The 23,837-nt window shown below is 32.6% G+C and overlaps 2 protein-coding genes across 2 annotated transcripts in view; both read right to left on the reverse strand.

The window, feature by feature from the left end:
• LOC133195810 (dolichyl-diphosphooligosaccharide--protein glycosyltransferase subunit 1-like) overlaps positions 1 to 3,062 on the reverse strand; it is a 35,408-nt gene extending 32,346 nt beyond the window's left edge. The window contains exons 1-2 of the mRNA XM_061331761.1: positions 2,708 to 3,062; positions 1,032 to 1,087 (exon numbers count right to left, since the gene is read on the reverse strand). Coding sequence (XP_061187745.1) covers positions 1,032 to 1,087; positions 2,708 to 2,956 — 305 coding nt within the window. The 5' untranslated portion in view covers positions 2,957 to 3,062. The remainder of the gene's footprint in view (positions 1 to 1,031; positions 1,088 to 2,707) is intronic.
• A 7,754-nt stretch (positions 3,063 to 10,816) lies between these two features.
• LOC133194732 (uncharacterized) lies at positions 10,817 to 23,628 on the reverse strand. The gene is made up of 6 exons (XM_061330639.1): positions 23,235 to 23,628; positions 18,404 to 18,635; positions 17,991 to 18,199; positions 15,706 to 15,873; positions 13,978 to 14,080; positions 10,817 to 11,773 (listed from the first exon to the last, which is right to left on the reverse strand). The coding sequence occupies exons 1-6, from the start codon at positions 23,275 to 23,277 to the stop codon at positions 10,993 to 10,995; spliced, it is 1,536 nt and encodes a 511-aa protein (XP_061186623.1). The 5' UTR covers positions 23,278 to 23,628; the 3' UTR covers positions 10,817 to 10,992.
• Between the last annotated feature and the right edge of the window lie 209 nt (positions 23,629 to 23,837).

Consider the following 23,837-nt stretch of genomic DNA (forward strand, 5'->3'; position numbering starts at 1 on the left):
GGTTAGCTAGGATTGTAAAGTCTTTTTAAAAAAAGTGGTTTTGGTAACACTGTTGAAAAAATTAGGGTAGGTAGGTAGGGAATTTTTTTTTTTTTATTTAAGCAAAAAATAGATAAAATTCATATGAATATTATTTTGTATTATATTTAACTCCAACATGTACATGTTTGAAAAACACCAGACAACTAAATTTTACAGAGTTTCGTATCATTTTTAAAAAAAATTTCTCTTCATTTCATTGGATGTGGGTGGTTTCGTTCTTATTAAATGTTTGACCCAAGTGGTTATGATCCGGATACATGTTCAATTCCAAATAAAAAAGACAAGTTAACAGATAATTTAAAATTCTTTTATTAAATATCTCTTCTGCTAAGGAAAACTTTCATTTTTACACTAATCACACATGTTGTTAATTATATGATATTTACATTTTGTATGCAGTTTGAATTCAAAACAATATCTAATTATTTAAACAATTTATTATTGTAATTTTGAAGCAATTATATTTTTTACTTGTAAAGAAGGTTTTTGGTCTTTAAAGAAGGCTGTAATTGCATGTGTGAATGTTATCTAATAATTATTTACACTGCAGCATGTCCCCATATTTGTGGGTTCTTTCAAAAACATTAAAATTCAAACAGGCTTTGTTTTATGAAAAAAGTGATCTAGAATATTCCAATATACATTTGAGCAAAATGCTTTAGAAAGATAGAAAATAATTTTTATTGTACATACTTATTCATTATTCATGCTATTTGTATGACAGAAACAACCTAATTGAAAGGTATTGACACGTATATCTATATATGAAGCCGTTTGCTCTCTATTGACAGCTACTGTATACCAGTTTGATTACTACAGAAAAAAAATTCTGATAAAAAAAGATTTTTAATAGGAATTTCAATTGGATAAAAACAGATATTGAAAAAGTTTTAGGATCGGCACATTTTTAAAGGTTAGTTCAGGTTACCCGAAACACACAAATTTTTTCTTTAGGCCTAAGAGTACACTTAAATTTATGAAGTACTTACTTTTTAGAGGAAACAGTGGCCTTTGAAATTCCTAATTTTTCATCCTTGTCTTTAACCTAAGTAAAAGACCACATCATTATGAAACAAAAAGACACAGGGCATGGGATAGCTGCAGATCTGTTACTGTGGCTCGTTGGTGTGAAAAACAAAAATGGATGACCAGAGAGCTTCAGTGCCACCCACTGAAAAAAAGTGTATATTTATTGTGCACAAAAAAGTGTGCCGTTTCTCAATTTCTTTCTCCATATATTAAAACTGCCATCTCAAAATATTACAAGTGGTGTGTTCCTAACATATTTTTTCACTACTTCCACAAAAACATTTCCCAAAACCAGTGTAAATAGCCCTCCTGGGTCTGAAATTGAGACCATCAAAAATTTCGCCTACCTATACTTCCATCTTTGATGGCAAGACAATTTGGTCCAACACACTTCGTACAGTTTTGTAGTTAGAATAATCTAACTGTGTCTAGGGACAAGCCCTCACCACAGTTAAAATACGTCCCATATATTTGCAATATAGCAAATCAGTAGGGATGCGCGATTTTATCGGTATACCGGTATATCGCGATTTTTTATTGCATGATACGTATCGTGATACGAAGACTAAAATACCGGTATTTGGTACATAACTATAAATTCCAGAAATCATTCATTTATTTGTTCAATCTATTGAATGACAATTACAGGAAGTGTAAAAAAAAGTTGAAAACAGTTAAACAACTGCATCCAAACATTCCTTATATTAAATAAATAAAAATTTAAAACGTAAAGTGATATTTTTTTATTGCATATTTTTTTGGTTTTTAAGAAATATTATGGAAATTCATTTGAAATTGTAGTGAAAATTGTGTGTAAAAATATCATGATTTATCGTGATATTTTTGGGAAAAAATCGTGATATATCACGATTTGAAATTTTTGCCAATACTCATCCCTACAAATCAGAGTGGATCCACTCCGAAATGATTTTGAAGAATACAAAAGGAGTTGCACTGAAAATAACTACCAAATTAATCATAACAAACCTTTTTGAGATTGTATATGCCTTTTAACCTAAAAAATAATCCATATAAATACAAAAATTCAACTCATTTTCTCAACGTTTTTTCCTCGCTTCAAATTTAACGCCACGTTGACATTCGGAACTCTCTGGATTGTTCATAGAAAATGCACAGAGTTCGAGTTATCCCGCATGTTTATTTTGCAACACTGCCAATGCACGGAACGAATTCTATCGTTAAACCGGGTCCGTAGGACAATATCATTTTAACGACAGAATGTTCTATCTAACAGTTTTGTTGTGGAAGTAAAAGAATATGTTAGGAGCACACGGTTAGTAATATTTTGATATATATGGAGAAATAAATCGAGAAATAGCACACTTTTTTTGTGCACAATGATTGTATACTTTTTTTTCCCAATGGGTGGCACTGTAGCTCACTGGTCGTCCATCCCAATTTTTTTCATACCAGCGACCTACAGATCTGCTGCTAGGTGTGGGACCGTACATCCAAATTATTACAAAAGCAATGATAAGTGATGCATAAAGCAATGACAAAATGAAGGATAACATTGTACCTGCAGTCAAGACAGGAAGTTGGCAAATGCACACGTTTCAATGTTTTATTGATTAACCCGTTCATAAATGAAAAGCAAATTAGCTGTTGTACTTACGTTTGCACTTAGGTACGAAAGGTAGTTTTGAAGCGATGGCTCGAGTGCATATAAAAATGATTTTATTGGTGTCTTTCCAGCATTTTCTAGCGTAATTGTTGTTGTCATTTTAACAAGGTGGGTCGACAAGTCAATTTTCCTTTCCACTTTACTGTTAATGATAGCATTGTCAATGGTATCTTGTCTCGCATTGCATTCGATACAAAAAATAACGCAAAGCCCGAATGCAAAATGCAAAAGACGCTTCATGATTAAAGATGTTGTGATTGCACCAGATTTTCGTAACTCCCTTTCTTTCAACCCGGCTTCCCGGCGAGTAAAACAGGAAGTTGTTGTCAGCTATCGGCCTCGTTTTCGTAAAAAAATAAAAGTATCAGCTCCTCGATTTACCCAAAGGGACCCCAAAACATTCCAAAGAGAGCTCAAAGAGACTAAAACGGAACCTAAGAGAACAAAAAATGATATTAAGCTACGAAATGCATATTAACATGATTTATACAGCGGCATATAGGTGCCATTTCAATTTTGTACTTAAACTTTTTTTTAACTTTCCACGTCCTGAATGATGCCGATGATTTCTGCAGACTGGTAGAAATCGGCTCTTCTGTATGCATGGTATGCCGACTACATGTTCGCTCTGGGTGGTTTTGCCTCTTGTGGTTTCACCCCAACTATACCTTTAACCTGTAATTTAAGGTGTCAAATTGATTTTGACAGTTTGCTTTGACAAATTGCCAATGTTAAATTTTGTGGTTTTTGCGTGTGTGCTATGGCCGTATGCATGGTATGCAGTTCATGATTTTTTAAAGAAAGGTTATCAAATCCACAGGTGCTAGGGGACGGGACCCCACCCCCCCCTCTCCTCCGAGTACCGTATCCCAAGGGTTCTTTGACTTTTTATACGCCCGTCTTTGGACGAACAAATTTTAGGGCGAACGAACATATAATCTTATGTTATGGCGTTCATGTCCGTCCGTCTGTCTGACTGTTAGCTTTTCTCGTGTTCGGCTAATAACTTTAATACTACTAGGCCTAGGATAATCAAACTTTGTCAGCTGATACTTCTTGAGTAGAAGGTGTGTCGCGCACTAAAAGTAGGTCGCTCTGACCTTTAATTAAGATGCTATGGCCAAATATGGAAAAATCCTGTCGGCTCATAACTAGAAAACTATTGGACTTAGAATCATCAAACTTGGCCAATTTATGCATCTTAGGTAGAAGGTGTGTCGCGACCTATTTCAAGGTCACTGTGACCTTTAATTTAAGTGAAATTTTAAAAAAATCTGTCTTTTTACTATTAGATTACACAATCCCCAAAAATGCAAGAGTGTTGCAGTATCCTTATTAAAAAATGTTAAATCAAGAAAATACTTATTTTTTCATTATATACTTTACAGCAATCTATAACAAATGTAAAAGTTACAAGAGAAATTCCACCTCTCCCATGGGTGTAATTATCAAGCACTGGTCAAGGAGATTTTGATAACAGAAAATTGCATGCCAAATTAGAGAGAAATTAAGAGTTTAGTGTGAGGAGCTAACTGGTAGAGCATCTCTGATCAAGCAGGTGTTATCTATATCTCTTGGGAACTGGGCAAAAAGAATCAGTCGTGTTGGATTAAATAGTTGGCTAGCCTAACTTTTAAAATGAATTTGGTGAAAAGTAATTAAAACTATGGAAAGCCGTAGGTATGGAAAGCCGTAGGGTACCCCCACATTATTATTATTTTTTCCCCTACGGCTTTCCATACAAGATTATAATTTGGAGGCGAAAAATGATGATGTGTCCACATTGACTGGCAAGATTATAATTGTGAAGTGTGAATAATTATAATTTTAGGGCAAAATAAAAATAATGTGTACACGTTTGGCAGACAAGATTATAATTGTTGCAGGAAAATAATAATGTTGTAAAGAAAAACCAAGATTTTTATGTTTGTATGAGATAATTATTTTTGGTATACTTATATAGGAAAAAATAATAATAATGTGGGGGTACCCTACGGCTTTCCATAGCTTTCTATATAAAACTTATTTGATATTGTAATAAATCAATTTGATATCGTATGATAAACTAATTTGATATTGTACAATATAATTAAAACTAATTATTCTCGAGGGGGGGGGGGGTGATATTGGAATCAGCATGCCCGTTGTCCGTATGAATTGCAGCTTAAAGCCAGTCTGACATTAAATCTAAAAAAAAAAAAAAATCAAGTATTTAAAAAAATGTTTTAATTATGGTAGATAGTCCCTACAAATCTAAGAGTAATGCATTAACCTTATTAAAAATGTTGCATCAAGATTATACATTTTTTTTCTTTTTATAAATCTTTGTAACAAATTAAAAAAAAAAATCTTTGTTTTCAAATTTGATTTCAGAATGACATAAATATGCATTTTTATTGCACTACAAAGCAGATAGTATGTATAGATCCATTCATCTGTTGGGAGTAATGAGTGGACATACCTCCAGTTAAAGATTAATTAATGAGTTCAATGTAGGGAGGCTAGCTGTCTTAATCATTTCTGTTAGAGGATCTCTGATCAAGTAGCTCTAGTTTGTAGCATATGTCATTTGATGGCCAGCCTTTTATTTTTAATATTAATTTGATATAGATTAAGTTGTTAAGACTAAATTGATATTGTTTAATATGATATTTTTATTTAATTTTTTGAAAATATCAACTAATTCAGAGTATCATGTCTCACAAATCTGAAAGCTGGGGGGGGGGGGCTGTAGATGGGCATATGTCAAGCTCTAACAAAACTAGTTGAGTATCTATAATGTAATATTTGTTATGATTAATGCCTACACCACAGGAGATGTATAAACAAATATTATAAGGAATGGAAAAATCATTGAAATCCTTGTATCAAGGTTCACATGATTTTCTTGCACTCTAAACTGTTTATGACATGGAACAATATTTGACGGGCGTATCATGCTGTGGCGGGGCACTTTATTTTTAAAATAGAATATTTTTCTAAGACACATTCACAAAGTATTACAACTGAAAAATCATTTTATAAAAATTCACACACTCTGATACTAAAAGAGAACAAGGTTGGCAACTTCGACAGACGACTTTCGACACCTCGATGGGAAATACTCAAAAAATGAAGTTGAAAGCTACTTACCGACTGAAAGTTTTAGTGAAAGTACAGGTTTCTATCTTCAGAGATTATTAATTTTAAAATTGATACATCGCTAATTTGTGTTCCATTGTAGTTCCAGTCCTGTGAATTTTCATGTTTAACACCCGCAACTCGTCATTTCAATATTGTCAACGAACGGAAGTCGTCACGGGGGGGGGGGGGGGGTCGTTCCGGATACTTCGCGTTCCGGCCAGAACCTAAGATCATAATTTTGGTTCCGGGTTTTACCGTAAGTTTGGTTCCGCCATGGCTTCAAACTTTGGTTTGGATTGAACATATTTTATTTTATTTGTAATTTATAATTACAAAGGAATTAGGCACAAGTTCTGAAAACTAAATATTATGCCCTCTCCCTACATGTAAATTACACATTTGAATCGTCACAGTTAAACATGAACTTTTTATATACAATATTTGTAAATGTTTACAAATCAATGCATTTTGCAGATATGCAGATCTATATATAGTTACACTTAATTTTGAACAAATGCATATACTGATACATTAATTAATGCTAACAAGGAATTCTACCAGAATGTTTAATAAATGTTTGAACGAAAGAAAAGAGACGTTCATTCTCTGCAGTATTCAGTGAATCTAACCAACCAACCAACCCAACCCCCATAATAAGACATGTGTACATGTATCTAGAATGTGGATTTTGTCAAATTGTAAAGATTTATTCAAATTCTTTTTTGGCTTTCTCATACTTTGGACATACAAAAACTAATGATATGTATCCTCAACTTTACCACACGAGCAAAAGGCTTGATATTAAATTGCATCTATGAAGGTCGCTATTCAATACACAATTATGCCGTAGTCTGGTTTGAATAACATTTAGTCGTCTGTTACCGTAATCAAATTATGATTGTGGAGCAGATTTTTTAGTACTAATTTTAGATTTGAATTTTGACATTGACTGTAAATTTCTAATTTCAAGTTCCATTCGTTAACTACAGTAAGAATAAATGTAGACTTCTAAGTTTGTAATCAACATTTTGGAATATCATAATTTTGAGAATTTCTTGTTGAGTAAATAGATGTGTTACAGTGCATATCTGGAAGTATGTCCATTAAGTATCCAGACACTAAATTATTATGAAGTTTGAACATTGTTTTTATTCTCGCTTCTTGTCTTCTACAGCTAAGAGGTTCCCATCCCGTTTGAAAGTAGAGTGAATCTTTGGAAGCTATAGTTGTTTACCCTGTTACAATTCTAGCAGCATTAAGTTGCAGTTTTCCTAACTTATCGTTATTACTATGTTGACAGCATCCCCATACCACTGAAGCGTGTTGATTCAAGTTGCGGTCTTATGAATGACGTATACATGAATGAGAGAGTTTTCGATTTACTTTAAATTTTATTTTTTTCAAAAGAGATAATTTTTTGTAGGCATTAGACAGTACATTTTCAATATGCGGTGACCAACTAGCGTTCGTGTGAAAAAAAATACTCCAAGGTGTTTGTGTTCAGAGATGAAGTACAATTGGCATTGTTAAAAAAGAAGCTTAGGATATTCTATGTTTTTATTTGTACTAAACATTATTGCTTTAGTTTTAGAGGGATTAAATTTCAATAACCATTTTTTAGACCAAAGTTCCAGAGCACTTAGATATTTGTTTGTCTCTTTCAATATTTTTCGTATTATGAGACGAATGCTGCAAAGAATTATCATCAGCAAATAGTCTACAAAAAGTAACCATATTAGCAACATCATTCACATTTAAATTAAAAACAAAAGTGGACCTAAAACTGAGCCCTGAGAAACACCAGCATATAAGGGTTAAGTTACGATTCATCACCCGTTGTGTTTGCGTGCTTGAGTGACCACAAAATCAAATACGGGCGCGGATCAAAGGGGAAAAAATATCACATTTTTATAACTTGGTGACAAGCACAAGCGCTAAAATTTATTTGCGCCAATGCATTCCCACATTGCATTTGCGCTAAAATATGTATGCGCCAAATTTTCTCCTTTTACAGTATTTGAATTACAAAAAAAAATTAAATAACCTTAATTCTAATCTTTTGGATAAATTGCAATTAAATACAGAATCAAATAATGAAGCATTTTGGGGAAAATTGTTTTTATTAGCTTATTATCAGATTTGAACACTATGTTTCACACACTACTTTATAGGACAGTGTATCTATATGAATCCCTCTATCAGCAACACGAGACGGTGCTAAGCCCAAGATTTCTCTTGAAAACAAGCAGAAACTAATTGAGTACAAAAACAAAACTATTTTTGCTTTGCTGGGATACGAGGCGGTATTTGAAGCAAAGTGCCTTCAAACATGATAAGGCCTTTCAAACATGGAGAAAGCTAAAACTACTGGTATCAATAAATACAATTAATTTTTTTTAAAAATATGCATTAAATTTTACCACAATTTTGGTCTCTTTTTCTTTCTTTCTTTCTTTTTTAAAAGAAAATCTCGACATCTTTGTGGTCCCAGCCGCAGAAAATGGAAAAAGGGGGTAAAACAATAGAAATGGTTTCTTTTGTATTCATTTAGTGTTTTAATTGCAAATTACAGACGAACTCAAACGATAATCAGTTGCTTGAAGCCCTCTCAGCACCTAATGTCAGAGTCGATACCGCCGACCAGGACGATGATCTCTTTCCAGTAAAAAAAAACAAAACAAAAAAAAAAACAAATGTCAATGAATATCAAATATGAAGTAAAATCGCGATGTATTCAAATTTTTCTTAATTTACTGAAGCTGTTAAAAATAAGAATATGAGGCCTATAAATAAGGGTCATTAAGGAGGGATTCTTGTCTGGTTTCTGACTAGATGAAATATTCAACGTGTATTTGCTCATATGTGTTATATATTTAGATGTAAGGGATTTAAAAGATCATATTTTTCTTTCCTCAACGTAATTGTACAACTTTAAATAAAAATGGTAAACTGAGTTTGAAATCTATCAGGGACTATATTTTTGGCGGAACGGTGGCGTATGAAAACATCTCCTTCTCTGCTTCTCAAAATTACTATAGAACAATGAATTTAGTTAAAATTTTTAAACAATCAAAGACTTAAAGAAAATTTCAAATGTAAGTAAAATTAATAATAATGGACTTTTAAAATACATCAAATAAATATGATTTCCCAAACAAACTACAATTTTGTTAACTTTTAAAGGCTTCCAATCTAAGTACGGATTTGAGAAAAAAAAATCCGTAAAAAGTGGGGGTTTTTTTTCTCTCTTAGTAAACGGTCAAAACTTTTTGTTTTTGTATCAATTTGTTTCTTTATATGACCACTTTAACATATGTGAAAATAAGAAAAATTTAAATATACGAAGCATATAAAAATAACTAATATATCCTAAAAATCTAAGAAAAACAGAGGAAATTCGGATTAGCCAATATCTATTTTAGTTAAATTATTTATATCAATTGGGTAGTATCATCTGATAGACCCTATATGGAAATATCTTTTTTTGCAAAAAGAAAAACATTTAATCTTTTGAAATAGAAGTAGGCATCGCATGATTGGCAACAGTAATCTTTTATTCTTAAGGTCAAGGAAAAAGATAATGACCTTGACCTGACCTTGCTTTTAAAATAAAACGGTCAAATTTAATCTTATTGATACCATCACTTAATGATTATGTCTTCTTGAATCTATGAAAATTTCATTAATTTTTAAATCCTAGAAATATGAGAAGAATCCCTCCTTAAGTGTGTTAAAAGCTAGATTTTACCTTAAAATGTGCTGTCAAATCCAGTAAAAATGTACAGATTCGCCTTTTTTAAAAATCTATGATGGAAATGGAAACAGTGTTCCCAAAGTATAATACGTAATAACGTTTTACGGTACAACATGTATCAAAATATAAAGATGCTTACATGTAAATAGAAAACGCCAATAAATGAAATCAATATTTTTTCAAGTTCAAAAAATAAAGAGGGGGCTTATATCTTATTCACTTCTGCTCCAAAACTTACTGTGGAATTTTGTACAGTGTTTCTTCGTGCTATAAACCTTTAATTAACTGTCAGTAGATAGTATAAGCTACATTATTTTATTCGAATTGATCAGTCAGCAGTGGCAAAAATTCGATTTAGACTGCGCTTGCGCGGGATTTCATCTAGTTATGATAAAATATGGCGAATTAAAATAGAAGCAGATCAAAATTTGGCAGCCCATGCAGTTGCACGTCAAACAAAAGGCGAGTAAAATTTCCTATGTTTAAAAAGGAGGTTTCAACATAAAATTGTCTATCCAATTTTTTTTTTAATTTTGTAAATTACAATTATTATTTTTTCCTTAATTATTACATTTTTTACAACTATAAAAATAAATCAATAAATCGTGGTATTGAAGTTTTTTCTTTGCCTTCACACGTTTTACCAGTATGTGCATATGTACGTGCTTTTAGAGTGATTCACTTGTCCGGACGATTCATTTATCCGGTCGATTTTGTTCGAGACGGAGGCGTCCGGATTAATGAGGCGCCACTATACATGTATATGACAAACTTAGCCTCGCCCTTGGGTCTTAACCCTACACCCAGGAGACATATATATCCCGTTAAACTTACTAGAATTGGATAGGGCTAGCTGCTCATTTCAATTAATTATGCCAATAATGTAAGTAAGCCAATAATGTACGTATTAGTACTAAATGTCTGTGAGTAAAGAGGAAGAATTTTAAATGTGTAATGTATTTTCAATGTTTAACATTAAAGACCCTCCCTGTGGCCTGATATCTGAACACAAAGTTCACAAATATGGTACCTATTTACTGACTAGATGTTCAGGAGAAGAGGAGATTTACATGGTTTTTAGGCCTCCACGGAAGGGAACATGAATTCAGACGGCAGACGGGAACGGATAGCAAAAAGACTCATGTGATCTAAGAACTTGCGCCCCCTCCCCCCCCCCCCCCCAAAAAAAAAACCAAACAAACACAAACAAAACAAACCAAAAATCAAAATTAAAAAAATGGAATTTATTGAAGGCGACTTTCAAACATAAGGTCCACTGCGAAAAGTTTAAGAACTTATTGACAATACCAGTGAAACACTGCTGGGAAGAACTTAATCATAGATAGTATCAATGAACATGTTCGGATAAAAAAGTAAAATTTTGCTATACATGTTTCATTTAGTTGATTATGTTTGAATCTTCACATAGTTCGTCAATAAATTTGATGTGTTCATTGCTTGCTCTAGTGGCATGTTTTCTATACTGAATTAGGAGTGGCATTCCTTCTGTATCCAAGTTACTTTTCTGATGGACTTGGTTAGCTATCACGTCATGGCGTGGAGAGTCTTCGCTACCACTGTCCCTTGGAGAGTTCGATTCCATGGAAACGAAACCAGTTTCCACACTACACTGGGAAGATGTTGAACATATATTTACTTTTGTTGCAGCAGTCTTTTCTGCGTCGATCTCATCGTCATTTTCACTACCATCACTGTTTTCTTTATCAACTGAAGAGTTGGTATGTATATTTACATTATTGCACGAAGAAAGTAAATATCCCTTTTGCAAACCATCAATAGATTTAGTATTATTTAAGGGACATTCTTTGTTTTGCGCCTCCAGCTCTCCTCTCTCAGTTTGAGCGAGAGAAAATTCATCAAGACTATTATCTTGAAGACATAACACGTCATCCGTAAAGCCACACATAGGATTGAGTGTTTCGATGCAAGCAACTGTTATACACTCATTCGTGGTCACATTTTGTTCCTCTGAAGCAGTGTTTGTCGCTTGTTTGAAACGAAGCGTATCGTATGACGGAGGAGGCTCGTCCTGTCGCTGGAGAACAATGTCGTCATAAAGAGGCGGGGCCATACTCAAGGGTAGTCCAAGATTATTCGTTATGGTCCACTTGTCTCCGTCTTTCTTTGCACTGACTGTGATGCTCATACTCCTCATCCTACTGTTAAAGTAGTGTCAAAGGTTACATTTATTCAATCTATAACTATTATCATATACTTTTCAAAACAATGTATGTTGTTATTTTTTCAATAAACGTTAACAGACTAAGAACATTTAAAGTAAAAATATATATGGCACGCCAAATTCACAAAAAATGAGCTAAACATAGTTTCACAGTTGATAAACTAGGTTTATTGACTGTAAACTATAGTTTACGGACCGTAAACCATAGTTAACGACGTTAATCTATATTGCACATCTCTAAACCATAGTTAACGCCTTAATCTATGTTTCACAAGTGTAAACTATACTTAACACCGAAAACAATCATTTGCGATTGCAAAACATAGTTTATCTGATAAATACGGTTTCACGATTTGTAAACTATGGTTTACAACTTTAGACTAAAGTTAACGTATGTTAATTCTAATTTACGGTTGTAAACTATAGTTTACAAATATTAAAGGCGCATATATATAGTTTTACAGTTGGGAAACACAGTTTAATGCCAGAATCTCTGATTTTGTATCGGAGATGCACAGTTTTCTGTATTTTACGACTGTAAAAGTATACTTTACGATCAAAACTATAGTTAACAATAGTTTTGTCCATAAATAAAAGATAGGTTAATTCATGCCCTCGGAACCGGGGGGTGGGGGAATAGTGATCTATATATCGGCAAAATTATTGGGGGGCACGGGGGGGCGTGCCCCCCCCCCCCCAATAATTTTGCCGATATATAGATCACTATAGAAAACATAGCTACTATATGCTTGTGCCCCCTCAATAATAACGTCTGATGACTTTTTTTTTGCTTGTCAAAGAATTTTTGGTAGTTGATAGTGCCCCTCCAACTGAAAATGTAGGGCTGTGCTCCCCCCACCCCCACCCCCAAACTGAAATTGCTTTCTACGGGCCTGTAATTGTAGTTGCAGCATGATAAGATTTAGCTATACAATGATTATTTTCATTGGTTGTTATATATATATATATATATATATATATATATATATATATATATATATATATATATATATATATATATATATATATATTTCTCGTTGACATTAAAAGTAAATGTTCTTTCATTTTAAAGCAAATCTAGTTGGAAAGAAAAAGAAAAATTATTGATTAAAATGTATGTTTTCTTTAAAAGAGAAAGATAGAGAAAATTGCATTTTGACGGTTTGTAATCAAATTTTTATTCATCAGCACCGGAATAAATAAATGACATTTATCCTTGCCGTCTTTCCAATCTTTTGCGCTGATCAAACAAAATGACTAGCATTGCTGGTATCAAAAGAGTTGTTGAAAGCTTGGCTTATAAATTTAAGATTATCACGAAGAGAATTTACTCATGTAATTCTCTTTATATGTTTCGTTTTTATATAGAACTTATGGCAATGACACACATTCAGTATTTCTTCTAGCGATTGGTGCCGCGAGATTTTGAATTGAAAACTATCATTAACAGTTAACAGGTGTTTAGATTCATAAACTATATTTAACAACTCTTAACTATAGTTTACGAGTGTGAATTATAGTTTATGAAGATAAACTATGATTGGCAAATGTGAATCATAGTTTATCTCTCAAAACTATAGTTTACGATCGTTAAGTACAGTTTACGTCTGTTAAATACAGTTTATGAGAATTAATGACAGTTAACTATGGTTTACGACCGAAATCTATAATTATCGAATGTAAAACATAGTTTATCTGATAAATATAGTTTCACGATTTGCGAAACTATGATTAACAACTCTTAACTATGGTTAACGAATGTAAATTATAGTTTACAAATGAGAATCTATATTTATCAGCAAAATCTATTGTTAACATTTATTTACAGACAGATAAACTTAGATTAGCATTCATAAACTACACTTTACAACCGTTAAATATAGTTTACAGATGAAAACTCATAAACTACACTTTACAACCGTTAAATATAGTTTACAGATGAAAACTATAGTTAAGGAATCGTTAACTATAGTTTACAGTTCGTAAACTATAGTTTACAATCGACAAACCTAGTTTATCAACTGTTAAACTATGTTTATCTAATTTAATTTGAATCTGGAGTGCCATAAATTTAGCTAAGATATTTCAGTCGATGTTGCTTTTGAGCGTGTATCAGTTCTCCCCCCCCCCCCCCCCCCCGTCTCTGTAACAATAAGACATGCGCAATTAAAAGAGACTTACTTCCTGCGGTTGTACCTTCTCAGCAGACAAACAACGACTCCTATTGTTGATAAAAAGAACACAATGGAAATGATAGCTGTCACAACTGCCATCGTTGTGTAATCTAAAATAGAAAGAGCTCTTAAATATGTGATGCCATTTCTGAAATTTTCACTTTTGGAAAAGCAGTCTTTGACTTGCAGTTCTAGGCCTATTTAAGAGTGAAAACGTGGAATAAAAACAATTTCAGGTGATAAACACTAAATGATCAGGTCAACTCATGCAGACTATTCCTCGAAAGGAACCGGGGAGGGGGGGTTACAATATTATAATTTCAATAGATTAAAAAAAAATACCATTTTGAAATACCAGTACCTGATTTCTTTTTCTTTATGCAGTTAATAATGAATCATCTCGAGCCGGAACGCTCTATATTCTGCTTCTAAATTCTGATTTCCCCATATTATTTGAATTATTAAAATAATTCAAACTTAAATAAATATCTTGCATAACTATCACAATTTTTGTATGGCAATTGTCATACAGACTTATTTATTAAGTGTAGATAAATGATGTACGGCAGAACATTCTTAGATTCTTACCTATAAAAGCATTTAAGCATATAGTACGAGGGTATTGTCCCTGTACCCTAGTAGCATAATTAATATATTCATACTTTGAAACAAATCGATTAAAAACTATATCGTTTTATATTTTATTTATAGATTGATTGGGACAATCATTGCTTTGTATAAGATATAATTCAATAGCTAGTTACAGACAGCTTCCCTATATCTCCCAGAGGTAAAGAGGATGGTACCCAATCGCTTCTTCAAAATAACCGAGACCAGAATTTTTTGGAATTTTGATATTCTACTACTTTTCACATACGTCCTAAAGAAGAAGGCTTATTTAGTGTTCTTTTTGTTTGTTTTATTTTTTTAATTACATTTTTTTTCATGTCACTCATTTTCTCTAAGAAACAGAGCCATGCTAAGCGCAAACATCGCCGAATAGTCTATTTAAGAAAAAAAATGATCTGCCTCTTCTACAAATGTTGACCTTCTAGTAAATACCTCAGAAAATGAGATTTGACAAAAACTCATGCCCTGCTATAATTCTTGATTAACTAAATCAAAATAAATCTTCGACAGATTGATACCTTTTAAAACAATGAATTAACTACTAAACTTTCTCTTATAGAAAGCATTTTATAGAAAGAAAGTAAACCTAAATAAACCTACCCCTCCATCCCACCCTTAGCCCGTAGGTTTTCTAGATAATTTTTTACTTCACCTAATTCTTAAATCAAAGTCAAATTTAAAAAAAAAGGGGGGGGGGAGTCAGGTTATAACTTGAAAACTTTGACATTAGGATTTCAAACAGATACGACAAAAATGAATTGTGATCCACTGCACCAAAATCTGGGACCTTGGTCCATTTTTTAATCAACGTCAAAATCAATTTAAAAAAGATATCCCAGTTAAAGTTGGGAACTCTTTGACATTTAGACTTGCAACATAAAAGCACTGAACTTTCTCTGCCTTCGTACCAGTTTTTTTTTTAAATTTAATCATTAAACCACCTTGTAACTTGAATGAATGTTGATTATTGCGAACTCAGAGTAAATGCTTGATCAACGTGAATTATTTTTCGTATTTTTCAATTGTTTCAGAAAAATGGAATATTAATCAGTTATAATGGATCATTGGACATTGTAATTTTGGCCGTCTTTGCTGTATTACGTACAAGTGTACTTCCAGTCCGCGGTGATGACGTCGTCACAGGTTTCCTCGTCACTGACATCCCCCTCCCCACAGTTCTCTTCTCCGTCACACCACACTGAGTACTGAACACATAAGTTCTTACCGGAACACCTCCCATACAGGCGTGGACACGACCCATCTCTTTGGACATCTAATATAAATTAGGTATTAAACATTATCGGCAATCAGTTTTAGAATTCAGAGAAATCAAGCAAATTATAACAATAACCTACGTACATGTAGTTTTAAACAAGATGGGTGAACATGACGAGCGAAAAGCCTATAGTGTGACAAACATGAAGGTGAAAAATTAAATCTCAATTATATCAAAATTTTCCTTGATATTTCATCTAACATTAAAATATACTTTATATAAAATCTCTACAAACAGCAAAAAAATGAAAATTGAAAATATTTGCTTATGAAATATTATACACACACTAAAGAGGCCAAAAAGATTCATTTTCTCATACTATAACACTATTTTTCGATATGAGTGGGTCTTTGCTCCATTTATTTGAAAGTTAATCCTCAGAGTTTACATAAAAATAAACATTTTTGGGTTACCAAAAAATATGGAGCAAAGACCCATTTTACCTTAAAAATATACTTTTATGACATAACATACGCATCTTTTCGAAAAATACTTGGTCCATTAAGTCAAGGGTCATAATATAATTTAACGCACGCTCCTTTCTTTGAATTCAATTCACAAATTTTAATGCAGTACCTATAAATTGCCATACTCTACAACGGTTAAAAAAAATCTTAATCATTATTTCCCTGTACTGCTATGGTTCCTAATTAATTCTGCATAATTCTTTGTACGTAATAAAAGAACCCCACTGGCCACAATTCTCACCTGAGTCATACTGGCCCTGCTATTCTTCAGAAGATTTTCAAAGCATGTGCTCCCCATTTTTTCCCAAGAAAAATCTTGAAATATTTGTGGCCCTACTCTAGCCCCCAGGTATCATTAAATTCACACACCATAGGAATGCTTTTTTATTCTATTATTATTAATATAGCCTTCCTGTTCAAGTAGATTTTAAAAAGATTTTCCCCTGTATATCGACGTGCATTATGTAAAATTGGATATTAGCCCCATCGTAACCCCAAAGTCTATAATCCGAAGAAAAAAATTTGAATCTACCTAACTTTTGAATGTTTACATATTAATATAATTTTAGTGTGGCCCTGCTATTCGCGATCGTGAAAAGATTTGTTAAAACGTCTAATTCTCCTGTAAAACTCGTATTGTGGCCCTCACGTTACGCCTCGAGAGTCATGATTAGAAGAAACGTGAATATACACTAGATATGTCAGGAAGCTTCAATATAAGTTTCATCTTTTCTAACCCAGATGTTATTGAGAATTTTTTAAAAGAATGCAAATCTATTTTTGCCTTTTTATTGGTTATATCCCTTTCAAGAGGGCCTGTGTTTCCTGTCATTTGAAAAAAAACTTCAATTTCCTTTACCCAATGATGCTCTGTGGCAAGTTTGTTTGATATTGGTCCGCGGTTCTGTGTAATAGATGGAGAGTCAGACGGACAGACAGGTAATCACAAAGTAATTGATCCTTTCTGTTCAGATGAGCTAGCATGTCAAAAGTTTGACTGATTTATACGATTGCATAAAAATTTCAAAATCTAATTAAAAATACAATGTATTAGAATTTGTAAAAATATTTTTCATGTGATCTTGATACATTTATATAATATTGAAAATGATCGCCCCTGGAAAGCCATTTCAACATCGGCTGCGCCTCGATGGACAATGGTGTTCCTGGGGTGAACATTTTTTAACTTTACCCTCAACTACATGCATTATTTATATAATTATGCACTAATGAGTATTGGTAAATAAAAACCTCGTGAACCACATGAAAAACTATATTCTGCTATTCTGTTAAATTGGTTTTTTATGTTGATACTGAGGTCTATATCAGTAAACAAGAGTTCTATTTCTATTCATGCTTTGGTTTATCCTAAGTATGTTGGTACCAATAAATCCATTCAATATTTTTCCTTTTATGACGCCTGAGATTTTAAATTTACATTTTTCAGGATCTCCAAAACTGGGTTTATCAAAAATGCTACAAACATGTGATAGTTTTTTCATTGACAAACAAGCTTGGTAAGTATAGAACTACATGCACGTCTCTGATATCTACATGTCTACGGATCTTTTCTACGCTTGTCACGGTTCACACTTTGGTAAAAGTGTTAGTGATAATGATTTGGTCAGTTCAAACAACAATTTATACCTTTAACAGATGTAATCAGGATGTCAAATCCACTGTATGTGAGTGTTGGAGAACCAACATATGTCAACCGGAAACGATTGCCTGTAGAAATGTAATCCCCAACACCGATACTTGCGCGTTTGTAAAATTTGTCATAAATTCCAAAGAGGCCGCTTGCTGGAGTTACCATCTGTGCTTGTCCCTTTGAATCAAAGTCGTAAATATGCAAACTGAAAGAAATTTAAAAAAAAAATCGATATATCATATATGTACATGTATTTGGAAATGCAAAACTTCATTCATTTCAATATACCAAATCTCCATGTTTTCCTTATGAAAAATTTGGATATATCACAACATATATATATATATATATATATATATATATATATATTGGATAGCATGCATTCATTTACATGACAAGAAGAACGTACTTATCCGGCGTATCGTTTTCTATACTGATGCTCAATGATATGAAGTGAATCAGAAGCCGTCCATCAGGCTCTGTTACGAGGTCAGACGTACAATGCAGCTGTTGGAGGGGTCTGTCGCTCAGAGGCTGGTTTGTTAGTTTGAATGCAATGCTGTCCTTTACAAAAATCTCACGCTTTGTATTACAGTTGTTACTCATAAACTTTCCTGTCGTGATGGCCTCTACGAAAAGTCCTGTAATTGAAATAATCATTTTGTAATTATGCCTAAAAAATTTAGCTTCCTGGAATATCCCCTCACAATGTTCTGACAGTGACTTCTGATAATGACGAACGGGAACAAATGACTTCACTCTTTTTTCTTTGCAGACTTATTAAAAGAATTTGTTGGGATTGGAAGTCAATTGAGCTTCTGCGTTAAGCTGTGATCGAAAAATTAACGAAACTGTATGATAATAGACTAATTTGCCTTTACACTGGTTTATATACATGTAAAATAAGTACATGAACAGTAACACATCTTCATAAACCACGGTCAATATGTACGATCCTCTCCTATTAAAGAGTTATATACTCCGGACCGTAACTTGAGACGATGACAGTAACGTAGCTTATAAATCAGTCATTTTAAATTATTTATTATAAATACATGTATCTGTTCAATAGAGAATGTTTTTTAACAGTTATGTTTAAGAAAAATGTCACGTATGACGGTTATCTTCAAAAATTAATACCCTTTAAAACAATTGCTGTAAGTTTTTAAAATGGCAGCGAAGCAGAAAATATGTTCACATAAGCAATAAATCAAAAGATCTAAGAGGGTTCGTCTTTTCGGCTGCCGGAAAGTTGCATTCATTTAACTTTATGAGTCTTTTGTCAGGATGCTTTGAATTTCTTTATGATTTGCCTCTACTTAAAACGTCCATATGAAGTGGAATCCATAGCAGTGAAATATGGTGCTATTGACATTCTTTTCAACACATTAGCAAAATGTATTGTCCCAATAAATTGCAAATTACCGATAACATTTGATGGTATCCGGAACTAAGCGTTTTTCAATCGGTTTCCATAGTGACAACTGTTATTGCTTTCGATTATCAGTAGACAGGAAGTATGTCGATCGACATTTTGTCATCATACCGGAAGTACTCAGAGGAAAATAGAACAGGATTTACTTTGTTAACGATAAGGTTTCTTAGTCCCACCAACTCTTCATCAGTTTCTTATCACGCATCATAAGCATCATGAAATAAAAAATTTACGTGTGATCGATGACACATTTAGAAAAAGTAAAAAAAAAAATCGTGCATTATTCTTAACCCCCCCCCCTCAATTAATTAAAGAAAAAAAAAGAAACCTTGCTGTTTTTTCTTTATTAAGTAAAATATATTTTCGCTCAGTCAATCATTTTGTTATCTTTTTATTTCAAGAACGAGAGTGGTTTAAAAAATTTGTGCTTGATGACAAGTGAAAAGGAGAAAGGTCGAGGTGAAATACATGTATATTCATTTTTAACTTTTGCTGTTAACGATATTATTGGAAAGGGCCGGTCCTCTCGATTTGTCTTTAAAATCTAAATATATTCCGAAGCTTGTGTCCCCTCTTTGCAATTACATAGAAAATCCAGTGTTTACAAATATTATTTCACTGATCGCGTTTCAATGAACAACTATTTGGTGTACTAGACTAAGACTTCAGTTGTTTAATTTACTGTTATTCCGGAAATAACGAACTCCTAAACTGATTAAAATTGAAAAAATCTTTGCATAGTTAGATAAATATTTGTTTGATTAGAAATCACTGCTATGCCTCATAGAGTTATTATAATAATTTATGTAAATGTTTAGACAGCTTCATTTAGATGTTTGTCCTTTGAGGCAAAGGACTATGCTTGTCAATATAACGAGTAATTCAATATCATGACGGCAAAGATAGAGAATTGGCATATATATAAATATGTGTAACTTTGCACCTACCTAAGTTAGAATGGCTCTCGGGGACTTTAATCTTATCAAATCTAGAAGAAGATTTTTAATAGTCACTTAAATACCTCTTTGATATCACGCCTTTTTAATAAGAAATAGTTTGAAGCCATTGTGCAGTTTCTTGTACATAATTTTGATTTTTTGAATGAAGAAATGCCTACGTTTTCGCCTCAAGAATGTGCATGAATATCGCTTGCACAAATTCCTGTGAAAATTTATGTATGACTTTATATTATATAGATACACGATTAAAAGTATAATCGGGTCAGATTCTGCATTTCAACTACTTACTCCAACATTAATTCTAGGCATGTTGCAAACTTTCTTCCAATGTCAAAAGTGCTTAAATTATATATATATATATATATATATAAATATAAATATATATATATATATATATATATATATATATATATATATATATATATATATATATATATATATATATAATCATGGTTTATTCGTAAATCTACAGCGATGGCACCAATAGTAAAATCTTATCCTTTAATTTGGATTTATCTCTCTCATATTCACACTAACAATAAACACTCTAACTCGTGTTCCTATTGTGAACAATCCCATTAGGAAAATATCTAGAGGATTTTGCGCAACAGGTATACGTAAGATATGGAGATTATCGTTAATACTGGATTAACAGGTATATGTAAGATATGGAGATTATCGTTAATACTGGATCAACAGGTATATGTAAGAAGTGGAGTTTATCGTTACTAATTCACCAGTGACACTAATTTCCAAGCAATGCCGATGACAGAAAAGATAAAAGAGAGAGAGAGAGACAGAGAGAGAACACAGGTACTTGTGGACAGGACCCCCCCCCCCCTTCCAATATGCCCCACAGGTCAAAAAATATTTTTATGTATTTTTTTCATAAATTATTCTTCTAGTACACATTTACAATGTATAATTCCATAAGAAAAATCCAAAAAATAACGCAGAATTAACGTTTTACTAAAAAATCATACCCGCGGTATTATACCGCGGGTATGATTTTTTAGTAAAACGTTAATTCTGCGTTATTTTTTGGATTTTTCTTATGGAATACATTGTAAATGTGTACTAGAAGAATAATTTATGAAAAAAATACATAAAAATATTTTTTGACCTGTGGGGCATATTGGAAGGGGGGGGGGGGTCCTGTCCACAAGTACCTGTGAGAGAGAACAGAAAATATCACAGTACAGGGATGCCCACTACCGCCCAGCCCGGGGGTTGAAGTCTCAGTCTGCTGAACCTGTCCCCTAACAGTGCAGGAACAGTGTGCTAGACCGCTAGACCAACTAGTCAAAATAAAAACTTGCTTTCGATGGCGATAGAATCCTCGCAGCCCCACCCTATACTACACGGTCATGGAGAATCTCTCTCTCTCTATATATATATATTCTCCAGGCTTCAATCTGGGATAGAAGAATATTGCAGTACTGTTGAACGGAACAGTTATGCATTTATATCATTTGATCAATCGCTGTCTTCTATGCATATATTAAATCGCGATCTTGTATAAATGACAATGGTTTAACTATTGAACAATATGTTGATTTAAATGAACAAATCAGAACGTTTATGACGCGTTAAAAGGTAGATCTATATTATCGTGAGGTGCTGAAATGTAGGTATGGGTACAAAAATTCAACGATTAGTATGCATATGTATACAAATATGCAGGACTTGTATTATTTATCATAAAATAAAGAGATTTCATAAAGAGCATTTCTCTCTTTGCCTGGAAAATCCCAAAATAGGAAATCAGGGTGGCTTTTGTCCACTCTTCAATTGATGTGGGGAAACCATTGATTTTCTATTGGTTTTACTGCAAACAACACAAGGCTTCGTTAGCGGAGTGAAATCATCAACATTACATTTATAGGTAACAAAATCGCATGATTCGGCCGGCCATGGCGTAAAAATATTGAACACAAATTTTCCATTAAAAGAGTATTTATTTCAGATTCCGTCAGAAGTGCATTGAAAGATTGTTGTGAATAATGGTTAATTAATCGAATAACATGAGGACCGCTAGAATTGTACTAAAAGGTGTTATCGAGGAAAACGTTTACTTCTATTGAAATCTACTATATAGTCTTAATCTTATCAATTCCACAAAATGACATCCAAATAAAAGGAGAAAAGAACACTTTTAACAAGAAAGCCAACACTGCGTATTTCAAATTCCAGAGGATATAAGAAGTTTTTGGTAATTTATATAGAGGAAAATACATAAAATGGAACTCATTAAAAAGCACGAAATTACTTCAAATGTCCATCAAATATTACACACTTACTTCACAGTATTTGTCAATAAATAGTAACTTCTGAAAAATTGACATTTCAATATAATTTAGATGTACTTTTGAGTATCATGATATTTTATAAATTAACACGTATCTCTAATATACTGTGCATACATTTAGAAAAAAAAATTAGGATGTTACCCGACTCTTACAAAGATTCTATATTCATTAAACCCCCCTCTCGTTATATATATATATATATATATATATATATATATATATATATATATATATATATATATATATATATATATATATATATATATATATATATATATATATATATATATATATATATATATATATATATATATAGATAGATAGATATAGATATATAGATAGATAGATAGATAGATAGATAGATCGATCGATCGATAGATAAAATTGTGTGTTTCTTTGGAAGAAATGTACAAGTCGAAAATATTTTATCTGAAATGTAGTTTAGATAATGTGGATATACTGACTTCGAAAAGAAATTTTATTAAACTTGTACGCATATTTTAGCTTTTAATAAATTTTATAATAAAACGAACTAACCTGTGAAAATTAAAAGGCAACTTCTAAGTAAATGATTGTCCATTCTGAGAGTTGACCGTACAGGCTATGAATGTCCTGTAAACACTTGTTGACTTTTCTCAGTTGGACGAGACTTGTGTAAATGGACCTCAAATCTGACTTTGCATAAACACCTTTTTAATATTCCCTTTTCATATGTCACACGCTGATATCCAAAGAAAGAGGCGTTCGTCATTACTTCATTTCCTTTATCTCATTGGGTTGAAGCCTTGGTCACGTGGCTAGCTTTAAATCCTGAATCCAGTCAGGTTTTACATTTAGAAAGATTTAATTGATACACACTGGAGTTTATGCGAAGTCAGAATCGATCTTTAAGTGGATGTTTCGCAGAAGAATAATTATACACTTTAATATGTTTGCGAATTTTCGCGTTGAAATGTTAATAAATGCACAACTTCGCAGTCGTTCAATTTAAATCAATTGAACAAGCATTAAAAGAACGATTGTATATATATATATTTTAATTTCAGCTGATTTGTACAATACGCTTTGATTCTATTACTGTGTTGATGAATTATGGGAATGGATTATTCTTTCTAATTAAAATCCTCTTTCAGAAATTTA

Source organism: Saccostrea echinata, unplaced genomic scaffold, assembly GCF_033153115.1.
Source record: "Saccostrea echinata isolate AGI-Se365-2 ecotype Australia unplaced genomic scaffold, CSIRO_AGI_Sech_v1 ptg000029l, whole genome shotgun sequence".
Taxonomy (NCBI): Eukaryota; Metazoa; Mollusca; class Bivalvia; order Ostreida; family Ostreidae; genus Saccostrea; species Saccostrea echinata.